Genomic DNA, 20,768 nt, shown 5'->3' on the forward strand with positions numbered 1-20,768 from the left:
GATCTCGCTTAGGATCCCGATGGGATTTGAAATATGCCAAAAGGTCGATAGGAATTGCAAGGATATCGCTTAGAATTTTAGGATTCCACTGCGATATTGCTGAAAATTGTCAAGTCTCCGATGGGAGTTCTTGAAGGTATGTTGAAACTTTCTAGGCTATCGCTAACTATCCATAAAAAATCTGAAAACCTATTCAGAATCCTCAGGATTTAGCAAAACATACTCAAAATCCACAGTATCATGCTATTGAATCATAGGGTGCCCTTGAAACTCCTGAGAGCTTGCTAGGTACCGCCAGAATTTACAAAGCATCCGCAATACCTAATCATACATTCTAAGGATTCCACAGGAAACCCTTAATGATTGCTAAGAATCGCAGAACCTAAGTTTCCTCAAGTATCTCAGAAGCACATTAGAAAAACCTAGGATTTCTTTAAAAAAAAACGAACTTCAGATCCAGTTCGAAAGCTACTAGGATTCCCAGGATTGCTTGATTGATTAATGCAGTTCGTATCGTCGATTAAAAATCTTGATATTGCACGCTTTATATCCTAGCGTGAGTACTACTGCAGAAGAGTGTTGAGTTATCTATTACTCTAGCTATTTTTCCCTACTCTTATTTGTTAGGCACTCCGTGCACTTGGCCACTACTATGCCGAGTATCATATACAGAATCTATTAATAACCTTGTTCTTTATTGCTATTTCTCTCATACCGAGCAGGTAGAGGAGAGTTGGTCCAATGGCGTGTGAGGCAATAGCCTACAAGGAGGGTCAGTGTGTCTCAGTCACCATCCGATACTGACGAAGGATGGATTCGTTCCCAAACAGAGTTCACTAATTTGACGTTTGAGCGGTGCCGAATTCACTCGTTACCATGGTCACGTAAATAACACGGCACCGCTCGTGTATGAACTCGTGCATCGGCCCATACCCGGTCATTTGTGTGGCGTCTTGTGATAACTGGACGGAGTTTTGTGTGTGGGGGGATTCGGAATCGATCCCATGACCTTCCGCTTACGAAGCGAAAGCGTAACCTCGAGGCTACGGGACCCCCTAACTCTAGCTGTTGTCAAGACTGTATTTCTTCAATGTGCCAGACTTTTTGTTGCTCTTGCAGTGCTTGTGCTTAGTTCAAACGGGTTGTTTCTAATTGAATAATGAAAGAATCATTTTTATTAGATGTTTCAATTACCAGCAGACTCAAGTGGGCTGGACACGCGTATGAATGCCTGAGAAAGATGTTGGAAGATACTAATAGAGATTATTGACTTCATGAAATGTTGCGAACCTAAGACCCTAAGATGGAGCTCTGGAATGTGGTTGGCATGAAGCTGACTTGCTGTTTGATTTTTACAAAAATTTACATTTTTTATGGAATTTAAAAATGTTGCCAAAAACCATTGCCATTTTGTTGCCAAAGTCGGGAAGTGCAAAAAATGGAGCATGCCAAAACGGAATCGCATTGTATTTGCTAAACTAAAATTAAACTCAATATTAATGAGGAAAAATTGTGCTATCGATTTGTTGTGCTGCACAAGTGTACTGGACAAACTTTCAAAAACAATTCCAATTCCATGCAGAATTAGAATGCTATTCAAGCTTGGTACCTTCACTCCATAAATTATAGAAATGGATTGAGATTTGGGAAAGTTATGAATATTTGTTGTTTTTATGAAACAAAATAGAAAAAACTTATTCAATTTCTTATTTGAAAGCGTTTCTATAAGGATTGCTTACTATAAGGATGCCTTAAAAGTATGTTAGTTTTGCATAAAAGCTTGGCAGCCTATTATGGCCCATTGTAGTCAATACATTGTAGGTTCGCCATGTGATATTTATTCATTTTCAACTGCTAAAGTCATTCTGAAAAAAAAGATTATTCCAATAAGGCCGAAATTTTGCCCCACCTTTCTCTTATATACCATTTCGATAAATGTTGCTTTCGGGTAAACCTATTTCGAGTAAATGGTTTTCGGGTTAATGTTGTACAATCGGAAGCAGTGTTTGCCGCATGCCGACTTCGAAGTAGGTTCAAGTTGAAGGCTGCAGTTTCTCGCTATTGTTGTCTTCGAAACGGTTCGTTGGCTTCGTGGGTGAGCTTCCTCTTCAGCGCAAGATGAGAGAATTCGGTGAATTATGAATCGCCGTCTTATGACGTGCAAAATAATTTTCGTATCTTATTAACATCGTTAATTTTTCGCCTTTTTTCTTCTTCTTTTTCTAGATGTCCAGTAAACCGCGTCGAGGGACAGTCAGATGGAGCCATCAACGACCTGCCACCAGCAGTTCCTCCTCCGCCACGACTCATGCCCTGCTCCTCACCTCCCTGACAGTGTTCCTCAGCAATCTTCTCAGCGCCGCCAGTGGGAATCCGCTGCATCCGTTCACCTCGTCATGTGAGTACACATTATTGTGGCCAAAATTAAGAACCCATTACGCTCCCTAGGGAACCGAACGCATTCCCAATCGGGTGGTGGAGGTGGAGGGTGGCGTTCCGAATATCATTAACCGCTTACATCAACCCGAAAATTGGCGCATTGTCTCTACCTTTTGCTCTTTGCGAGCAGGGCCCGTTTGGACATGGTTGGAAACTCGAATGACCTGTTCCGAGTGGCAGTCACCCGCGAAGCACCCGAAATGCCAAATTAAGTCAAGGTTCGCCAAAGGTGGCATTTCTTGGGCCAAGCACTTATCCAAAACTCTGCCGAAAGATGGCTTGGACCCTTTCATGGCCTGAAGACGGTAGAAATAAGTTGATTTTATTCAGCAGATCGGTTCGGTAAGACTTGAAAGGGTCCAACCATGATTGTGTGGTATTTTTATGTTGGAAACGGATGAGTCGCAGTTAATTTTGCGGTCATAAATTGATGTGTCGGGGTCTGTTCCACGCGATAACATCGCCAAGCTTGCCGGGTACTTCATGATGTGGAGAGCTTTTTCTGAAGTCATTAGCCAGAAAAGTATTTTTCTTTCGTCTGCGAAATGAAAACATTCAACCGGGGATTGGTGGCAAAACACTTAATGAGTTGGATTTGCTAAAATTAACACTTGTTTCGAGTACGATTCGAGACTGTTTTGAATGAAACCATGTTGAAAATAATATCCGTTTGTTTTTTATATGATGTATTCAACGAAAATTGAAGGAGATAATTTGATTACGTCAATAATTCTGTAGATTTTTTCAACAAAGTTCATGCTTCTACTAGACGTGTTATCCGAATAAATAAGCATTCTAGCTGATACAATTATCAAAAAAATGTTCTTTGTTACATTTGTTTTTATACTACGATTAAATCAAGAATATATATTCTCAATTCACGCAGAACAAATTTCAAATGATTTATGCCGAAAAGCGACGAACCCGATCAACGGATTCAAAACATATATTGACATAAATCACCCCAGTAATGTTAAATTTATTCAAACACTCGTGCCGAGGCACCATTGAAGAATAATCGATCATAGGAATATTGACAAAACGCAACAAATCACCTCAATCGACAACGCAAACAAAAGCTTCAATTATCGTCATTTTCTCTTCCACGCCCACCAATCAAGCACAACTCCTTTATGCGGGTAACTCATAAATCGCTCTCTCTGTACGGATTCTACTTTGCGCCTCGTCTAGAACCCGTTTATCATTCCGCTAGCATCGTCACTCGCTATAGTGGCACACGAATGCGTGCTCCTCATCATCATCTTCCTCACCTCGCTGCAACCCCTCTATTCCCCCTCTACCACCGAGAAGAGAAGAAAGTGCCAATTTTGATTCATCTGCTGGTTGGCTTCGCCGCGACCCGTTCGAGTTCATCGACTCTCGTCATAGGTATCTTTTCGAAGAGAAAAAATCCCCCCCCGAACGAAAATTTCGCAATCCATTAACAGGAAAATTTGATTACCACCACCGCGTCCGATGTGGGTCAAATTGTCTGATTCCGGCGGCGGAGCGGAGACACACACGAACAAGCTGGTTGGAAATTCACTTTCGTTTCGAAACGGCGCGGCGCTCACGATAGATGGTGGTGGTCGGACTTGAGCTACTGCAGCTGTTGTCTAGTTTATATCGACGTCCTCTCGCATAGACCTGTGCGCCGAAATACTTTCTATCGGCGGCGGCAACTTTTTTCCATGTGCAATTTAATTGGAAATGACCCGTAATAGTGTGATCAATGCAGTGTAGCGAGATGAGGGTAGAACAGGTCCAACGTACAACAATACCTGGGAAGGACAGTCAAAGGGCTGTCGTACCCATAATTCAACGAGAAGTGATATCAATCCTACACAATTTCTCCTGCCAACTATGGAGATTGTTATTACACGGGAACAAATCCATTCTCAAAATCTGGAATCTGAGTCATGATTTTGGGAATAAAGTGTGTTTTATGTTATGAAAATACACCATGAATTATATTCACGAAATCATGAATTATATCTTCGTAACACGCACCGTGCGTTACGATATTTTCCGTTTACAGCAAATCATGACTATGATGCCTAGAATCATGAATAATCGAATTTGGTATCATGAACTGAATTCCGGAAAACGAAATTATTATTCATGAATACGGGTGCAAATCGTTTATGATTCCATGGCTTTTTTTGTAGGCCATGAATAAAAATCATGTAAATTGGTATCATATTCATGAATCTGGATGGAAAGTTTCAGCTGTCAGTTTGCGCGAGTGTCAAAACACAGAGGTCGTCATTGTTGTTTACTTGTAGTGCCTCGAGCAAGATTCCCGTTTCCCTCTTCAGGCGAAGTGGTGTTTTCAACGGAAAAGCGGTGTGGTGACGGAAAACGGAGAATACAAAGAGTCACCTCCATCAAGCAGCACGGTGGCGGGTGGTGATCCGAAAACACAGAACCCCCTGTTCAAATATTGTCAAAGTCCGTGGCAAGTGTTGGCAGTAGTGCACCGGATGAGGAACCACCACCTCCAGGAACGGAAGATACGGCATCGGTCCAAACGATGTCGCTGAATACCCTGGGGTCACCAACAGTGATGCCATTGACGATGAACATGAAGAGGGGAAATCGAAAGCGACGACGATGAAGAGGAAGGACGGTTGGAGTACGAGGACATTAGTTCCAGAGAAAAGACCAACATTGAAGCCATGGATGATGAGTTGGGAAAGATCCATCAGATTACCGGTGCCAACAGCAATGACCTGGGACATTGCGGTAATGTATTTGTAATGTGTGGAACAGACTGTCGACTTGCTGGTGTTGTTGAGTCGATCCCAGAAAAAGATGGTCAAAACAGTATTTGGTATTTAAGTCTTTGTTCGTATAACACTGCGGAACATTTTTTATTTTCGTCTCAAGCACTAAAATTTCCGTTATCTTCCTAATTTAGGGTTGCCGTTTTCAAAAATATCACGTCTGTTTTTTTGAGATAAGGCACCGTGGAGTAAGTGGATGCAGAAAAATCAAAAGCCAACTTCATTGTTATGTACAGCTAACCTGAATAATGTAATCCATTTTTTTTTTCTGTTGGAAGCAAATTAAATTTCACATTTTTTAATTCTTACGAACAACACAGACGCAGAAAATTTTCAAACCGGTTCTAACTGACAAAACTGACAGATGCGCGTAACGCCCAGAGTGTTTATGATTATTATTCATGGAACGGTTCGTTTTTGTTCATGATATTTTGTATTTTCATCATGATATCATGAATTTGATTCATGGTTTCACGAGATATTTTGTTTTCCTCTTCATGATTTTTTATTCATGATAACGGGAACAGATTTTTTTGCGTGTATAGTGATATTAATTACAATTATAATTATTGTAATTATTGCAACATCCACAGAGAACTCTCACCAGGTTTCTGAAAAAGCATTGCAACAATTCATGGATCAACCCAAAACCGGTCGCATCTTTAACTAAGTATACGCATCTTGAAAACTGCTTGCTTGTTATACATAGCACGAGTGTAGTGCTGCTGGTGATCACTCAAAGCATTCCTGGTAGAACCAGGTTTGATAGAAACTCCTATGCCATACAAAGAGGAGGCGATTTTGCCGTTTTTCTATGGAGAAAAAAATGATTTCAAAATTTTCAACACAGATCCTTAAGCGATTTGATTGAGAGGGCAAAACTGAGAGGATTTTTTTCTGGTACTATCTCTCTCTCGCTCTCTCTTGTTGTTCACGCTTCAAAAGAACTCTTGAGTGTCCCGCTCGAACAAGACAGTCCTCGGAGAGTTGTAATGGCAATATTTTTTGATTGAGTTTTACTCTGCTGTGTTTTGTACTCAATTTTCGTTGCCTCTCTGCTTAGCATTTTTTCATTCCCTCGCAAAGAGGCAAAGGCAGCACGCTGCTCTAGAGCAGTGAATGAAATTACAGTCGACTCTCCACATCTCGATGTTCTACATCTCGATATCTCTCCTTATGTCGATGATTTCGTCGGTCCCTTCATTCTGCATATAAATTTTCTCTCCATATCTCGATATCCTCCTTATCTCGATATCTCCATATCTCGATGTGGTTTTGTTGATTTTTCGTTCCCGATTTTCTCTCCTTATGTCGATGAGCACTTTATCAATGGATACTAGACCAGATTTTCGTGATTTAAAAAATCGAGGAGCATGAAATGACGTCTGCTTGTTTATTATTATTCCTATTTTCCTAACAACGGATCAGTTTTCAATCTAGTATTCATTGAAAACATGTTCTATGTCTCGATGGTCCCTTCGATATCGAGATGTGGAGAGGCGACTGTATCGCGAAAATGAGACGAAAATAGGCATTTTTCAAGCAACCCGACAAATCATTGACGCCTTTATCTGCGAGAAACAGATTTCGTGAACTGCTATAATTGTTGATCATTGTGCTGACGAAAAGCCAAGATCGATCCGATCATATGCACTGATCCAACTTTATCGGCTCTAAACTTATCGCGATAATTATTAGACGGGAAATAACAAAAATGTTTGCCGCCGATGGGGTTCGAACCCATGCCCATGAGCAAAAACGTTTTCAAAACGCGCGTGCATCATAACCACTCGACCACGCCAGCTGAACGAAGAGGGAGAGAAATTTGGTATATAAAAGCTACATGCGGAAGCGAAGGACACTCAAAACGACGAAACAAGAGAAGAAAAGAAGGAAGCCAACTTTTCGTTGCTGGTGGTAATATAAATTCGCTGCTGCAGATCTCGTGAGAGCACACTCTCGCAGTACTGGACGGGTAGGATATTATCGCACGTCTCTTTTCGCCGGAAAATCGGCTTGAGCGATAGGCTTATGATTATCGCCGTGACCGATAATTTCACTCCCTGCTCTAGAGTATATCATCGCACTCTGAGGATGTTGAGGAGAATTATCAAGCTTGGGTAGAACCTATTGACGAATTTCCAAGTAATTCCTAAGAACTCGCGAAGCACACTTTGTAGAGGTTCTTTCCGAATAGAAAAAAATAGATCAATTTCCCCTTGCGGTATGATTACTAAAAACCGAGTATTATATAGATAATTTCTATAAAAAGTTCTTATCAGACTCCTTACCGTTTAGAATCATATTACGGACAGCTTCAAATTCCGGACACATACATACAAAGTAGAACGGGAAACCTTTCACACGAAATGTTTCAACTTTTTCATTCTAAAAGTCTCACTTTCGAGGCTTGTTTTAATAAGCTTTTTCCATAAAAATCTATGCAAACTTATAATGCCCAACTGCCTTAGACGTCTCTTCAACTGATGATTTGACTTTTCTATTAATGATTTTCATGAGCTGTCCGGAATTCGAATCAAAGTGTCCGGAATATGAGGCAAAAGTGAAGAAGCGTCCGGAATGAGAATCATGAAAAGGCCACACATTTCGATTTATTTAAAATTACTGTTTTGGTTCGAAACCCGGACAGCTTCAAATTCCGGACACTCTAAGTTGTATGGGAAAGATTTCACTCGAAATGTTTCAAAATACGCCGTCAAAAAGTTTCCAATTTGAATGATGATTTTTATAAACATTTTACATAGCAATCCATGAAAATTTACAATGTTCAAATAGTTTTGACGTTTTTCTTACGGCTAAGTGCGTTTAATTAATGATTCGATTATTCTGATTCTGTTTTTCAAGAGCTGTCCGCAATTCGAAACAAAGTGTCCGGAATATGAATTCATGAAGCGAAAGTGTGGTTGTGTCCGGAATAAAAATCATGAAGAGGCCGAACATTTTTATCGATTAAAGTGAATTAAAGATGTGGAATCCGAATCTTCACCCACCATTCGAAATTTAAGTGTTTGCAAGGCCTGATTACGCTAAAGTTTTGTACAAAACGATTCAATTTATATGTGTAGTGATTAGTTGTACTTCACTGAAGCCTTAAGTGTCCGTAATATGAATCAAAACGGTATTCTAATGAAATGACTAATGAAATCCTTAACATATTCTAAGTAAAATTTGTATTTTGTTACACGTGGAATTCCTCCAATCGGGAATAAGCGGTACGATTGACGGAAGCGACGTATGGTCGAGCTTACTATTCTTGAAATTGGCAATAGGTTGTTCTCTAGTTGAAATAATTATTGGCAGTAAATATGCCAAAGAGCTGTAAGCCAAAGGGACGTCATTAAGCATAAGAGTGTTTTTATGGTGTTTTCACGAGGAGTTCCTTTCCTTTGAAGTTATTTTTTTACAATTTTATTGAGAACCCTGAGTAATTATTAGGGACATTTTATATTGAAAAATTCTACGAAGTTTACAACAGATACTTGGTAACATTCTAGCAAAAACCTTTTAAGGTTTCTTATTGGATTTCTTATGATTTCTTGTTAGTTTCTTTTCAGCTTTCTGAAACTGAGTTTTAACTAGATGCACAGTGAACTTCTGGCGTATTCGTGAAGATCTACATGACAGATAGGATCCTGCATAATACTGCATCAGTGAAGAGATGGCACATACGTTTGTTTGTATTTTATCCTAGATATATTTGAATATTTCCTTATGCTTAACATGTGGCACAACATGTTTTGTGTATATAACGAAAAAGTTTCAAAAGAGTTTTCAGCGGAACTTGTTTCTTATGCTCTGGAGTGGCCAGCTCTGTTGGTAGCGAGATCATTATTTATTCATTGACATATTTTTTCCTTCAAATAACGGAAATGTCATTAAATAGGCCTTCCTGGAACCTGGTACTCAGGACTGGCAAGACATGGTCTATTTCTCATTTTTTGACGTGTTCTGTCGAATTCATGGAGATTGAGACGTTGTCTAATAGGTTTTGGACATTAAACTGAAATGTCCGCTAAGAGGCCTTGGCGGAACCAGTATCAGGTGCTCAGGAGGAACTTAAGTAGTTGATGCCTAGTTTGTTCTTCATTAATTGACACATTCTTTCGAATTCACGAAAATTTACACGTCATTCTGTTTGTTTTGGACATAAAACTGAAATATACCCAAGGATGCCCTTGCAGAACCTGTGCTTGGAGCTTTGGAGTGGCCACATTAGTTGATAATAAGTTGATTCTTCTTCTATTGGAATGTTCTTTCCAATTCACAAAGATTGAGACGTCGCACGGCATGTTTTGGACAATAAGCAGAAATGTCCTCAAAGAGGCCCCCGTGGAACCTGTCCCAGAAGCACTTAAGTGGCCAAATCTTCCATTACCTTGTTTGTTTTTCAGCTTTTGACAAGTTCTTCAGAATTCATCAAGATTGAGATGTCGCGCGGTATGTTTTTGGACATATAACGAAAATGTCCCCAAGACGCCTTCATGGAACCTGTGCCAGGAGATTTGGAGTGGCCACATCTGTTTGTACCGGCAGTTTTCTTCTTTTATTGACATGTTATCCTGAATTCATGAAGATTGAGACGTCGCATGGTATGTTTTAGACATGAAACGGAAATGTCCCCAAACGGGCCCTGGTGGAACCGGGTACGATGTTCCGGATCGATCCACTTATTCAAATTACATTTTAATGATAACAGTCGATCATTATCTTACGTTTTACATAAAAACTTCAGTGTTGTAACTGCAAAAAATAAAAATAAATCACATTTCCCAAATTTAGCACCCCTGTGACATCAGTACAACCCGGAATATCTCCGGCATGGTTCCTAGTTCAGTATTGTCCATTAGCAGCATAGCATAGACTGACTGTACATGTCAATGGTTGCTACTCCGTGATTGATCGGAACTGGTAAGAATTGCAGTACGATCCAAATGAATAAGGGATGGGAGTTTCCGCTTACTCTCGAAGTGCAATTTAAGCAGATCTAATATTATTGATCAATAACGGCGCCGGCCATGTCCTTACAGTCAGTTGGGATGGGGAAGGAATGTTAGGGTGTAATGATTGTTGCTTCTAGAGACCGAGAATATCTCTGCATCTCCACAATCACCACGGGAAGGATGTTTATTAGTGAAAAAGGAAAATGCTTTCACAAATTTCAATCTGGGAGTCACCTCTGGTCGATGATGCGATCCATGGTCAAGGGGGAAATATACGACTTATATTTAAAGCTAGTTTTGTATTTTTGTCTCGAGAAGTTTTTGGTAGAAGCTTTAAATAATACGTCAACATCTATAATGTCGAACAATTCAAAAAATGTTTTTATTAATGACAAAAACTGAAAATTACATGTATATATTTTGAATTATATGAAACAGGAATAATGCCGACACTTGTAGTGACGAACTATACATAGTTTGTTTGAAAATTACATATGAGTATTACTGTGCATTTTGTCTCGATATGGTAGAAGTTTTAAAAAATCGTCAACATTCACAATGTCGAACAATTCAAAAGATAATTTGTAATAATGTCAAAAAGAGAAAAATATATGCAAATTGAAATTGTATAAGAAAAAAGCATAATGCCGACACTTATAGTGACGAACCATAAAAAGTTTGTTTTAATATTATTTAAAAGTTACGCTTTCAAGAAAAATGTGTTATCACAAGCATGAAACGAACTCACCAGTTGGTAATCCATCCTTGACTGAATACAAAACTGACACTGACAGCAAAACTTCTTGGCGTCCCGAAAACAAACCGTCTTGCTTGTGCCTTCCCAAATACCTACCCAGCAAGACGCTCCAAAACAGAAAAAAATCCTTCGGCGACGAAACCACGCGCGAAACCGTGAGCAAAACCTATCTGACGACGCAAAATCGAACCGTCCTGCTTGGGCTTCACGAAGCACTACCTAGCAAGACGCTCCAAAACAGGAAAAAAAAAATCTCCGGCAACGGAAACACGCGCGAAACCGTGAGTAAAATCTATCGGACGACGCAAAACCGAACTATCCTGCTTGTGCTTCTCATGGTTCCTAGTTCAGTATTGTCCATTTAAGACAAATAATTAAAACCTTTTTAAAGTAAACTGATGATGGTTTCAAAAAACTCGAATGGAAATTGACGAAATGGAAGCTATTTGAAAATGCCTTGTTGGAGGTCGGTAACGAAAGGTTAACAACGATTTAAAGAACAAGTAGAATGCCATCCTTTTGCTTTAATTCATGATGTGCTTACGTGATCTTCCAAACTGTGTCGAAAACTTTCTCATAGAAGTTTAAGATTCTAGATTTGCAGATATTACTTATGTAATTTTGCATTATTTTCTTAAGGAATATCGTGAGACTATAGGGTTTTCTCAAAGGTTCAGTGAATATTCCGAAGATTTGTACAGGTGTTCATTAAGTGATTATTATCCGTGGAATTCCTCAAAAAAAAAAAAAAATTTTTGTTTTGAATATCTGAAGAATATAACCTGGATTTCTCAAGAATAACCATAGAAATAACAACCTAAGAGACACCATCAGAAATTACTCCAAAGATGTTTTCCAAGGAAGTCCTAAGTTCTCCTGGATTTTATTCGATAATTCTTCCATTGATTTTATTAGTATATCCACCAAGATTCAGAATACATTAACATTTTTAACATTTTTTTTTTTGCACGGTTAGCGGAATTTATCCTGGTTTTTACACGAATTCCGGAATTTACAAGTTCTGGTTCTTTTTTTACACGGATTCCAGAATTGACACGGATTTTGAAATTAACACGGTTTATGTTTACACGGTTTCCGAAATTTACACGTTCTTATTGCACGGATTTTTCTTATACGGCATGTATCCCCTGTGTTAAAAAAGCGTAAATTTAAAAAAATATGTTAAAACTCCGAGAGTAAAAACTGGAGAATTTGGTTTAAGTATCAGTGAAAAACATATCTGTAGAAACTCCAGGTATAGTCGGGGTAATCTCTGAGGAAATTACTGGAAGTTGTATCGTTGGAGTGCTCAATGATTCCCAAGTGAAAATTCTGGAGAAAATCCTCTGGAGTAATCTCTGGAGAAATCCACGGATGAATCACTGTAGAGATTTCTCTATCGAAATCTATAGAGGATTCCCTGAAAAAATCATTGTTCAGATTTGTTCTGAAGAAATCCCGGAAATAATCCTTGAATGAATTCATGAAGAAATTATTGAAAAAGTTTCTTAAGGAATCCATGAAAAGATTTTCCTTAACGAATAAATGTACAAATTTTGCTAGTGTAACCACTGCACAATGGTTCGAATCGACAATTTAGCTAAAAAAAGTGTTTTCTCTGTTCTCGTCGATTTGAGAATTCCTAAGAAAAAAGTTGTATAGGGAGCCCCTTATTTAAGTTTAAATTTTGACCCAAACTTTTTTCTTTGATTAAATTTGTGGCTGCGCTCTTCTGCAAACCTTTAGAAAATGTTATTCTGAACAACTTTGTTGAAGACACTTTTGATCTAACTCTAATTTTTAAAGTTTTAACTAAGGGTGGACCCGAAAAATCAGTTTTGGTCTAACTTTTTATTTTCAGTTTTAAGTGAATGTGGTCTTCCATAAGGTTCGATATGAAAAAGTTGTAGGTCTGGTCAAAACCTACAACTTTGATGAAGGCAGCATGCCGTTAATTTTAAAATCTTGTGAATTACAGGCAAATTTAGAATTTATTAAGTATATTTTCGTATTGAAATTTCTCAATTTACAAAAATTACGTTTGCACAGTTTTTGCAGAAAAAGTTGCCTATTGTATGGCCTATCTAATGCCACTGAAAGAAAAAAATATCGAACCAACTCCATGAGTCATGAGCATCTAAAGAATTCATAGTTTTTCACTCAAATTTGCTTATAACTTCAAAATCACAAGTAATACAAACTTACGATGTTCAGCAAAAATGTGTATCATTACTTCCTCAGCAAGTCTTTGGAAGGTCACATTCACGTGAAACTGAAAATAAAAAAGTTAGAGCAAAAAACACTGATTTTTCCACCATAAGTTAAAATTTTCAAAATCTACTTACTTAGCTCAAATGAAGAGTTAGAGCGAAAGTGTCTTTGACAAAGTTAATCAAAATTACATTTTCTAAAGGTTTGCAGAAGAGTTCAGCCACAAATTCCATCATACAAAAAAGTTTGAGTCAAAATTGGGTGTCCAGGGTGGCCCTGGAGAAATTTTTGGAGAATCTGCTGGAAAAGCTCTGAAAATTCTTTCCTGTTGAAATTTTCTTGTAGGAATCCTTAGACGAGTCGCAAGAAAAATTGCTACCGTTTTGAATCATATTACGGACAGCTTCAAATTCTGGACACTCTACTTTGTATGGGAAACATTTCACACGAAATATTTCAATTTTTGCTGTTCAAAAGTTTTCACTTTCGAGGCTCGTTTTAATAAGCTTTTTACATAAAAATCTATACCAACTTATAATGTCCAACTGCCTTAGACGTCTTTTTAGTTGCTTGACGACTTCAACCAATGGTTTGACTTTTCTATCAATGATGTCCGTGAGCTGTCCGGAATACGAATCAAAGTGTCCGGAATAAGAGTCAAAAGTGAAGAAGCGTCCGGAATGTGAATCATGAAAAGGTCACACATTTCGATTTATTTAAAATTATTCAAGTTGCGGAAGCGTACTGTTTACCTACCATACGAAAGCTAAGGGTTTCCGACGCTCAATAACGCTGAGAAACCATACAGAATGATATATTTTGTATGCTCTATGCTGAGCTATACTTCACTGAGGCCTTAAGTGTCCGTAATATGAATCAAAACGGTAAAAGTATCTCTAAAGAATTAGCTGGGTAAATTACTGAAGGAATCTTTAAAGTTACCTCTGAAGGTTACCTGGATAAACTGCTGAAAGGGTTCCTGAAACATTACCTGAGTCAATTGCTAAATCACTGGAGACTTCTTTGGAGGAATCCTTGGAGAAATTCATTGAAGAATCACTGTAGAGATTTTTCTTACGGAATCTCTAGATGAATTCCTGAAGAAATTATTGTACAGATTTTTTTTTCTGGAGGAACCCCGGAAATAATACTTAAAGAAATTCCTGAAGCAATCCATGAAATGATTTTCTTGGACGGATAAATGTACAAATTTTCCTAGTGCAGTCACTGGAGAAATTCCTGAAAGATTTTTTGGAGAAAAACCTGGAAAAATCTGAAAGAAACCCAGATGATATTTTCCAGGAGGAACCACCGAGTCTTCAGAAGAATTATTGTAGCAATCGTTGAAGTAATCCTTGGATAAATCACTGGAGGAATGGAATGGACCCCAAAAATGTTTTTCCAAAGGGCACTCGAGGAATTTTTCCGCGAAATTTTCAACAGAACTCTTCACGAATTTCTCCAAAGATATCTCTTGAGAAACCTACTGGAATTCTATCGGCAATTTACCTAAGAAAAGCTTCAGCAATTTACATAGTAAAATCAGCATCTATGAAATTTATTGAAAGAGTTCTCACAGAACTTACTGGAGAAGTTCTTGAAAGTATATATAGCGTAATTTTCTGAGAAATCTCTTAAAGAATATATTTCAAATCCCAGGAATAATTCTTGATGGATTATAAAACATAAGACATGCTCAGCAGGATTCCAGGAGATATATCTAGAAGATTATTAAAATTCTTGTAAGTAACTCTTGAAAAAACTCATTGAGGATTTTCTAAAGTAAATTATAGATGAATCTCTAGAAGGATTATTTCTACATAAATTCCTCAAAGAAATTTGATTATCCCTTATGAAAAAAGGAGGAATTGTTTGAAAAGTTTAGAATAAAATAATCAGCAAGTTTTGTTCAAGAAAGATTTTTTATGCAAAAATCCAGGAGTACCTAGTTAATAACACAGTTCGACAAAAAAAGTCGATATGAATGGACAGAGACCGGACACCCCGGGCTTGAAAGTATAAAAATAAACAAAAATAATGGCGTTTTCAGAATGTTCGTGTCTGCCCCAGGTCATTTTTAAAATATACTTGAACTTTTTGCATTTTTTATTTAAAAATCTAATCTAATCAATAAACCGACACAGTGTTTTATATTCAGGACAGGGGAATTCATGTGCCATATAATGTTTTCAACTTTAAATACAATATGAAGAGTTGTAATAAGATTTGCAGGGAGCCCTCTCCCCTTTTTTGTACCCTCCCCATTTTTAAAGTATCGCAAATGATGGAATATTTGATAAACAGGGGGTTGTCAAAATAACTGGGACAGGCAAAAATTGGGCCAACTTTGGAATGCTGTAACTTTGACAAAAATTGACCGATTTCAATTATTCAAGAAGTAATGGACGGGTCAACTAATCTAGTTTTGAGGTGCATCCACGGAGATGAACTATGACCACCGGATACCGGTGATAATCCGGATTTCCGGAAGCATGTCTTATGCAGTAAAATTATGACGTGTTTTTAACAAAGGTCTCGGCTAAAAAATCAAAATTTTACTGCACATGAAGATAGAAGATCTAGGGATATCCGGTGGTCACAAAAGTGGCCACTGTAGTCAAATATCCACTTAAGGTAATTTCCGCTAATTTCGCTTATTTCCAAGAAGTGACACTCAATTGAAATTCATTTTTTTTTAACCTAGTTTATACATTGTGAGAAATAATGGTTCTGTAGTTCAAGGATAGCAAAACTAGTTGAGATTAATTTATTTGCTAAATTGTTAATTTGAATACGATTTATTCATGCTGGAATATAAGACAGAACAAACACAATATTCGGCATTTTAATCCAAACGTTGTTTCATTCTTTTACGTAAAAACAATACTAAAAAAAGTTGAAATCAATATTTTTATCAGCACACTCAACAGCTTACAGATAGTTTTTGAGAAGAAATTAAAATGTTCACAGATATCAGCAAATTTATGCCTATCTGATACATTTGAAGTCACTATTGGCCTTAAGTGTTCGGGATTTTAGTAAAAATGGGGTTCGAGTCAAAATGATATAATCGAAAGAGATCGAGAAAGGAGAGAATTTGTTGTTGTTATAAAGGTCCTTTTGAAAAGTTGCGCGTGACTTCGTCAAATTTTTCAAGATACAATATTCATTGGCGTGAAAATTACAAAATCGGTGCCGACGCACAAGTCTAATCTGGCATCATCGCTCCGGTAGGCAAATATGGTTCCGGAGGTGAAAACCTCAGCTGGCCTTTTGCCAAAGCTCAACCGAAGTCAAGTCGAAGTCGGCGCATGGCCAATAAATGCTAACGGTGCTTTTTTGCCGCTTCCCCGAATAAACGTCGTCGCCGTCATTCGTTTATGGCTGTTGTTGTTGTTGTTGTTGATCGTGACGAATAGATTTTCGAACCGTTCGATACTTCACTTTTCGAGCGCTTCTGTTTGACGGATCAATTATGGACGGAGAAGGGGCATTCAATATTTTTTGGCTACCGGGTTTATTTGGTATCGTTTGTGTTGAACTCTACGACAACGGGCCGAGATTAGGCGCGTAGAAAGCGTTCATAATAATTGCGGATCATCGCCAGTGGAGTTCGTCGCTTATGGAGTCAGTGCTTCGTTGTATGAAAGATTGGTTCCACCGCATTTGTACCCGATACGTTGCGTAACATAACAGTTCATCAGCGTCATTGCACTGTGAATTTTGCAATAAAGTTGCGTTTAACTTTTTTGCATGGCGGTATCTAATACAGGTCATTCGCTTTGCCAAGTCCTAACAAGCGGCGGTAGATAAATAACACTTCATAACATCAGTTATAGCCATAGCGGTACTAACAGGGAAATATGAAAAAATCATCTCAATACTCCCTGGAAATATATCTTCAGAAATATTTTTAGAAACTCCTGGAGAAGTGCCTGAAAAAAATTTCAGGAAGTCTCAGGAGCATAACTGGAATTTTATCGATGAGATAAGTCCTAAGATTATACAGGGTGTCCGCAAATTATCCGAACAACAAAATATTGGAAAGATGATCTCACATTGAAAACAATGAAAAATCAATGTTCATGCACCTTTTATAATACATCTTTATGTTAACACAGAATACAACTTTAAAAAAAATCGAAATGATTGCTTGTTACTGAGATAGGCAAATTTAAATTTTTCGGAGACGTTTTTCCTGAGGGTCGCTAGTCATACTGGAGATGTGTTATCCCTAAAACCTAAACGAGATGAATCCAAATATCCTATTATTATTTGATGTAATCTACAGGTTTGTGGCTTCAAGTTAGACTGGAAATAGAAAATTGTACGGTTCAAATCCAGTGAGATCTATGGACATTTCTCTTCCGTCATGAAACTCGGAAAACAGCTCTCTTCAAGGCACCTCAATACATTTGGGTTGGTTTTGAAATTGTTTGAAATCGGAAATGTGTCAAACTTACTTCTTAAGAATATAATAAGTCAATGTTTGAAACCATGCAAGAATATTGAATTTATTATGCTTGATTGTATAGAGCCATGTCTTCAAAGTTTGTACGGATAATTTGCGGACACCCTGTACTTAAGAATAATTTGTTTCAGAATTTCAAGGGAAATTCACGAGAACCGATGGAGTAATCTCTTAAAGTGTATTAATATACAGCGTAACAAAAACAAAGTTTTTGCCTGTCTCAATGATCAAATTATGTGTCTCTAGTAGATTTGGGGTTGCTGAATCGGATGTCGTTCTCAGACATGTTCCAGCACATTACAAATTTTAGCTACATGTTGCCAAAGTTTTTAAGATATTGACTGCAAAAATGCAAAATTTGACTATTTAAACCAACTTGCTTTTTTTGCTACAAAATTTAAAATTATACTTATCAGCAAAGTTTATAAGATTTTTTATGCTAACAAGTTATTTTTTTGGTGGTTTAGAAAAGCATTGTATTTTGCCATATAAGAGAAACGAAGAATTTGTATGGAGACTGTAAGTATGTTGAAAAAAACAATTTAATCTATTTTTTTTTCGTGAAATTGCAACCAACTTCTATCTTAAATAAAAGTTGAAGTTCTATTATGCAAGCTTCGTAGATTAGATCATAAAAAAGTTTGATAAATAATACCTTAAATTTCATGTAAACATCAATGAAACCAGTGTTTTATACAACTTTGACGATCTGTAGCTAAAAATTGTGACGTGCTGGAACATTTCTGAGAAAGACAACAGATTCCAGCAACCCCAAATCTACTAGAGTCACATAATTTGATCCTTCAGACACGCAAAAATGTCATTTTTTGCGCTGTGTAACTGAATCACTGGAAATGACTCATTTTTTGTGATATGATTATAATAATAATCCTGCCTACGAGGATCGCTGTCGGTTGCTGGGAATCGAAACGTTGGAGCAGAGAAGACGTAGAGCGCAAGCTGTTTTTGCGGCTAAGCTGATCGTTGGTGATATCGACTCTCCGGAGTTACTAAGGCAATTGAATATATATGCACCTGAACGAGTAATAAGACAACGCAACTTTCTTCAGCTCGTGCCTCGCAATCGTTTGTATGGCATGAATGAACCTCTTCGTGCTTCTGCTGATGCGCTCAACGAAGCCTTTACTGCTTTTGATTTTAATTTGCCTTTGATTAGTTTTATCCGTAGATTGTCATTGAGCTAGATTTTTATGTTTTTTTTTTTCATTAAGACAAACAGATGTCAGATGAATAACAATTTCAATAAATAAATAAATAAATAAATAAAATCATTAAAGAAGATCTTTTTTATACGATTGCAACCAGTTACCACTCCGTCCTAATCCGAAAAATATCACAGTCTTCAATTTTGCAACAGATAGAAAGTGAAAGCAGTTTTTATTACAAACAGACGTCAACTGGTTCTAACAAATATGGAATTTCCCACCCTCGCTCCGTCCGGCATTGCCACCCACGTTGGCAACGGCGTGATCACAAGCACCTTGAGCAAACTTTGTCACTTTCTTTTCGTCTCCCAACATCTTATGATCCGCCAGCTGCGCTTGAAGGCTGACAGCACTTTGTCAGCGGAGAGAGAGAGAGCCTCACGCGAATTGATTCATATTTTTGGGGTGCGGTGATTGCCCTCTGCAGCCAATGCGCGCGCCTCCATTGTTAAACCGCTCAGGATTAATTAAATTCCACGGTAGCATTTGCAGCCGGGCAAATGCGGAAAGAGTGATACGCATCTCTCTTTCTTCGTCTCCCAGAGTGGAGTCCAATATTTTTAAGCGGAAAAAGTGAACACTCAATCCTCAGTGGTGATGGGGGGTAAGTGAGCGCGTAAAATACCATTAGATTAAATTTTGGGTTATTTTGAGTTAAGTTATCATTTGCCACGGTTCGTTTCACTATGGCGATTCGGTTGATCGCCTTTGCCAAGCATGTTCATGAAGTGCGGTCAGATTGGAAACAGTTATCAGTCATCAGACACCTTCGTTTTAAGTAGGCATAGTATTCCTATTATCTACTGATCAACTCTTTTACGCGGGTTTTTTTTTAACGATCATCTCCTAATAATTGATTCTTTCCCTGAACATCATGAATCGGAAAATAATAGTTTTAGAAACGTTTTGCATCTATTTTGTTTGGTTATCTGAAATGTTGCATGGAAAGTAACACTATTGAAGACCTAAATCAGGTCTGCTCAAGTTTTTGAACTAAGAGCAAAATCACAGTAACATTTTTTTTAGTACACAAATGTTTATAGGAAACCAAATCGAAAATAGTAAATGAAGTTTTTTTTTTTAATTTCCCAATGTTAGCGTTACGTAATAAATGAATGCTGCCTTTATATAACGATAATTATCAAAATGATAATGATTATTTTCCCGTTCTTCAAATCTTATATTTAAATGTTTAAGCTTTTTCATCCATTTCAAAACTTGAAAAATTACCTATTTAAAAAATCTTGGAAATTTTACATTTATATTTCACTGCAACATAATATATAAAGCTAATTTATTTCGAAAAGTTAGGAGAACTCAGATATTTTCTTCCTCATTTAGAAATTATTAAATTAATAGCATTAGTTACCTAATCCTCAAACTTCCCTTTGAGAAAGTCATTAAAGCATTTCTTACGATTTTGAAATATTTGTTTTTGTTTAAAAGTTTTTACCTAAAAAATATCTGTGACAAAAAAATATTTCGATCTACGTCATCTTTTAGAAAACTTTCAGAAGCTGATTCATGTTTTATAATCCACATAAGATGCAAAAAGAACTTAATATTTTGTTTTTGACAATCGTCAAGTTTTGCTTTACATGATCTGGGGATTGGCAAGCTTATCGTATAAACAAAGAGAAATGTGCAATTAATAATTATTAAAATGAATATAGCTATGATGCTGTTTCACTCAAGAAAAGAAAAGAAAATCCTTGACTGTATGGATCAAGAAATTTTCTACACAGTGCCCCATTTGAACTGACATTTCTTCTCAACTGCGTATTAAAAAAAATGTTTTTTCCTTGCCCATATTTGGTAAGCAATTGTCCACACATTACTATTCTTTGCATCAGCAAACCAGTCTTAAAAATGATTATCTTCTACAAATGTTATGAGTCGTTGTTTTCAATTGTTCTT

General features: G+C 37.4%; 1 protein-coding gene across 3 annotated transcripts in view; it reads left to right on the plus strand.

The window, feature by feature from the left end:
• Positions 1 to 20,768, plus strand: part of LOC5576817 (serine proteinase stubble) — a 205,590-nt gene that overhangs the window by 95,728 nt on the left and 89,094 nt on the right. For all 3 annotated transcript variants that reach the window (XM_021846424.1, XM_021846426.1, XM_021846427.1), the window contains exon 3: positions 2,227 to 2,398. In XM_021846424.1, the coding sequence (XP_021702116.1) occupies positions 2,227 to 2,398 (172 nt within the window). The remainder of the gene's footprint in view (positions 1 to 2,226; positions 2,399 to 20,768) is intronic.

Source organism: Aedes aegypti, chromosome 2 (genome assembly GCF_002204515.2).
Source record: "Aedes aegypti strain LVP_AGWG chromosome 2, AaegL5.0 Primary Assembly, whole genome shotgun sequence".
Lineage (NCBI taxonomy): Eukaryota > Metazoa > Arthropoda > Insecta > Diptera > Culicidae > Aedes > Aedes aegypti.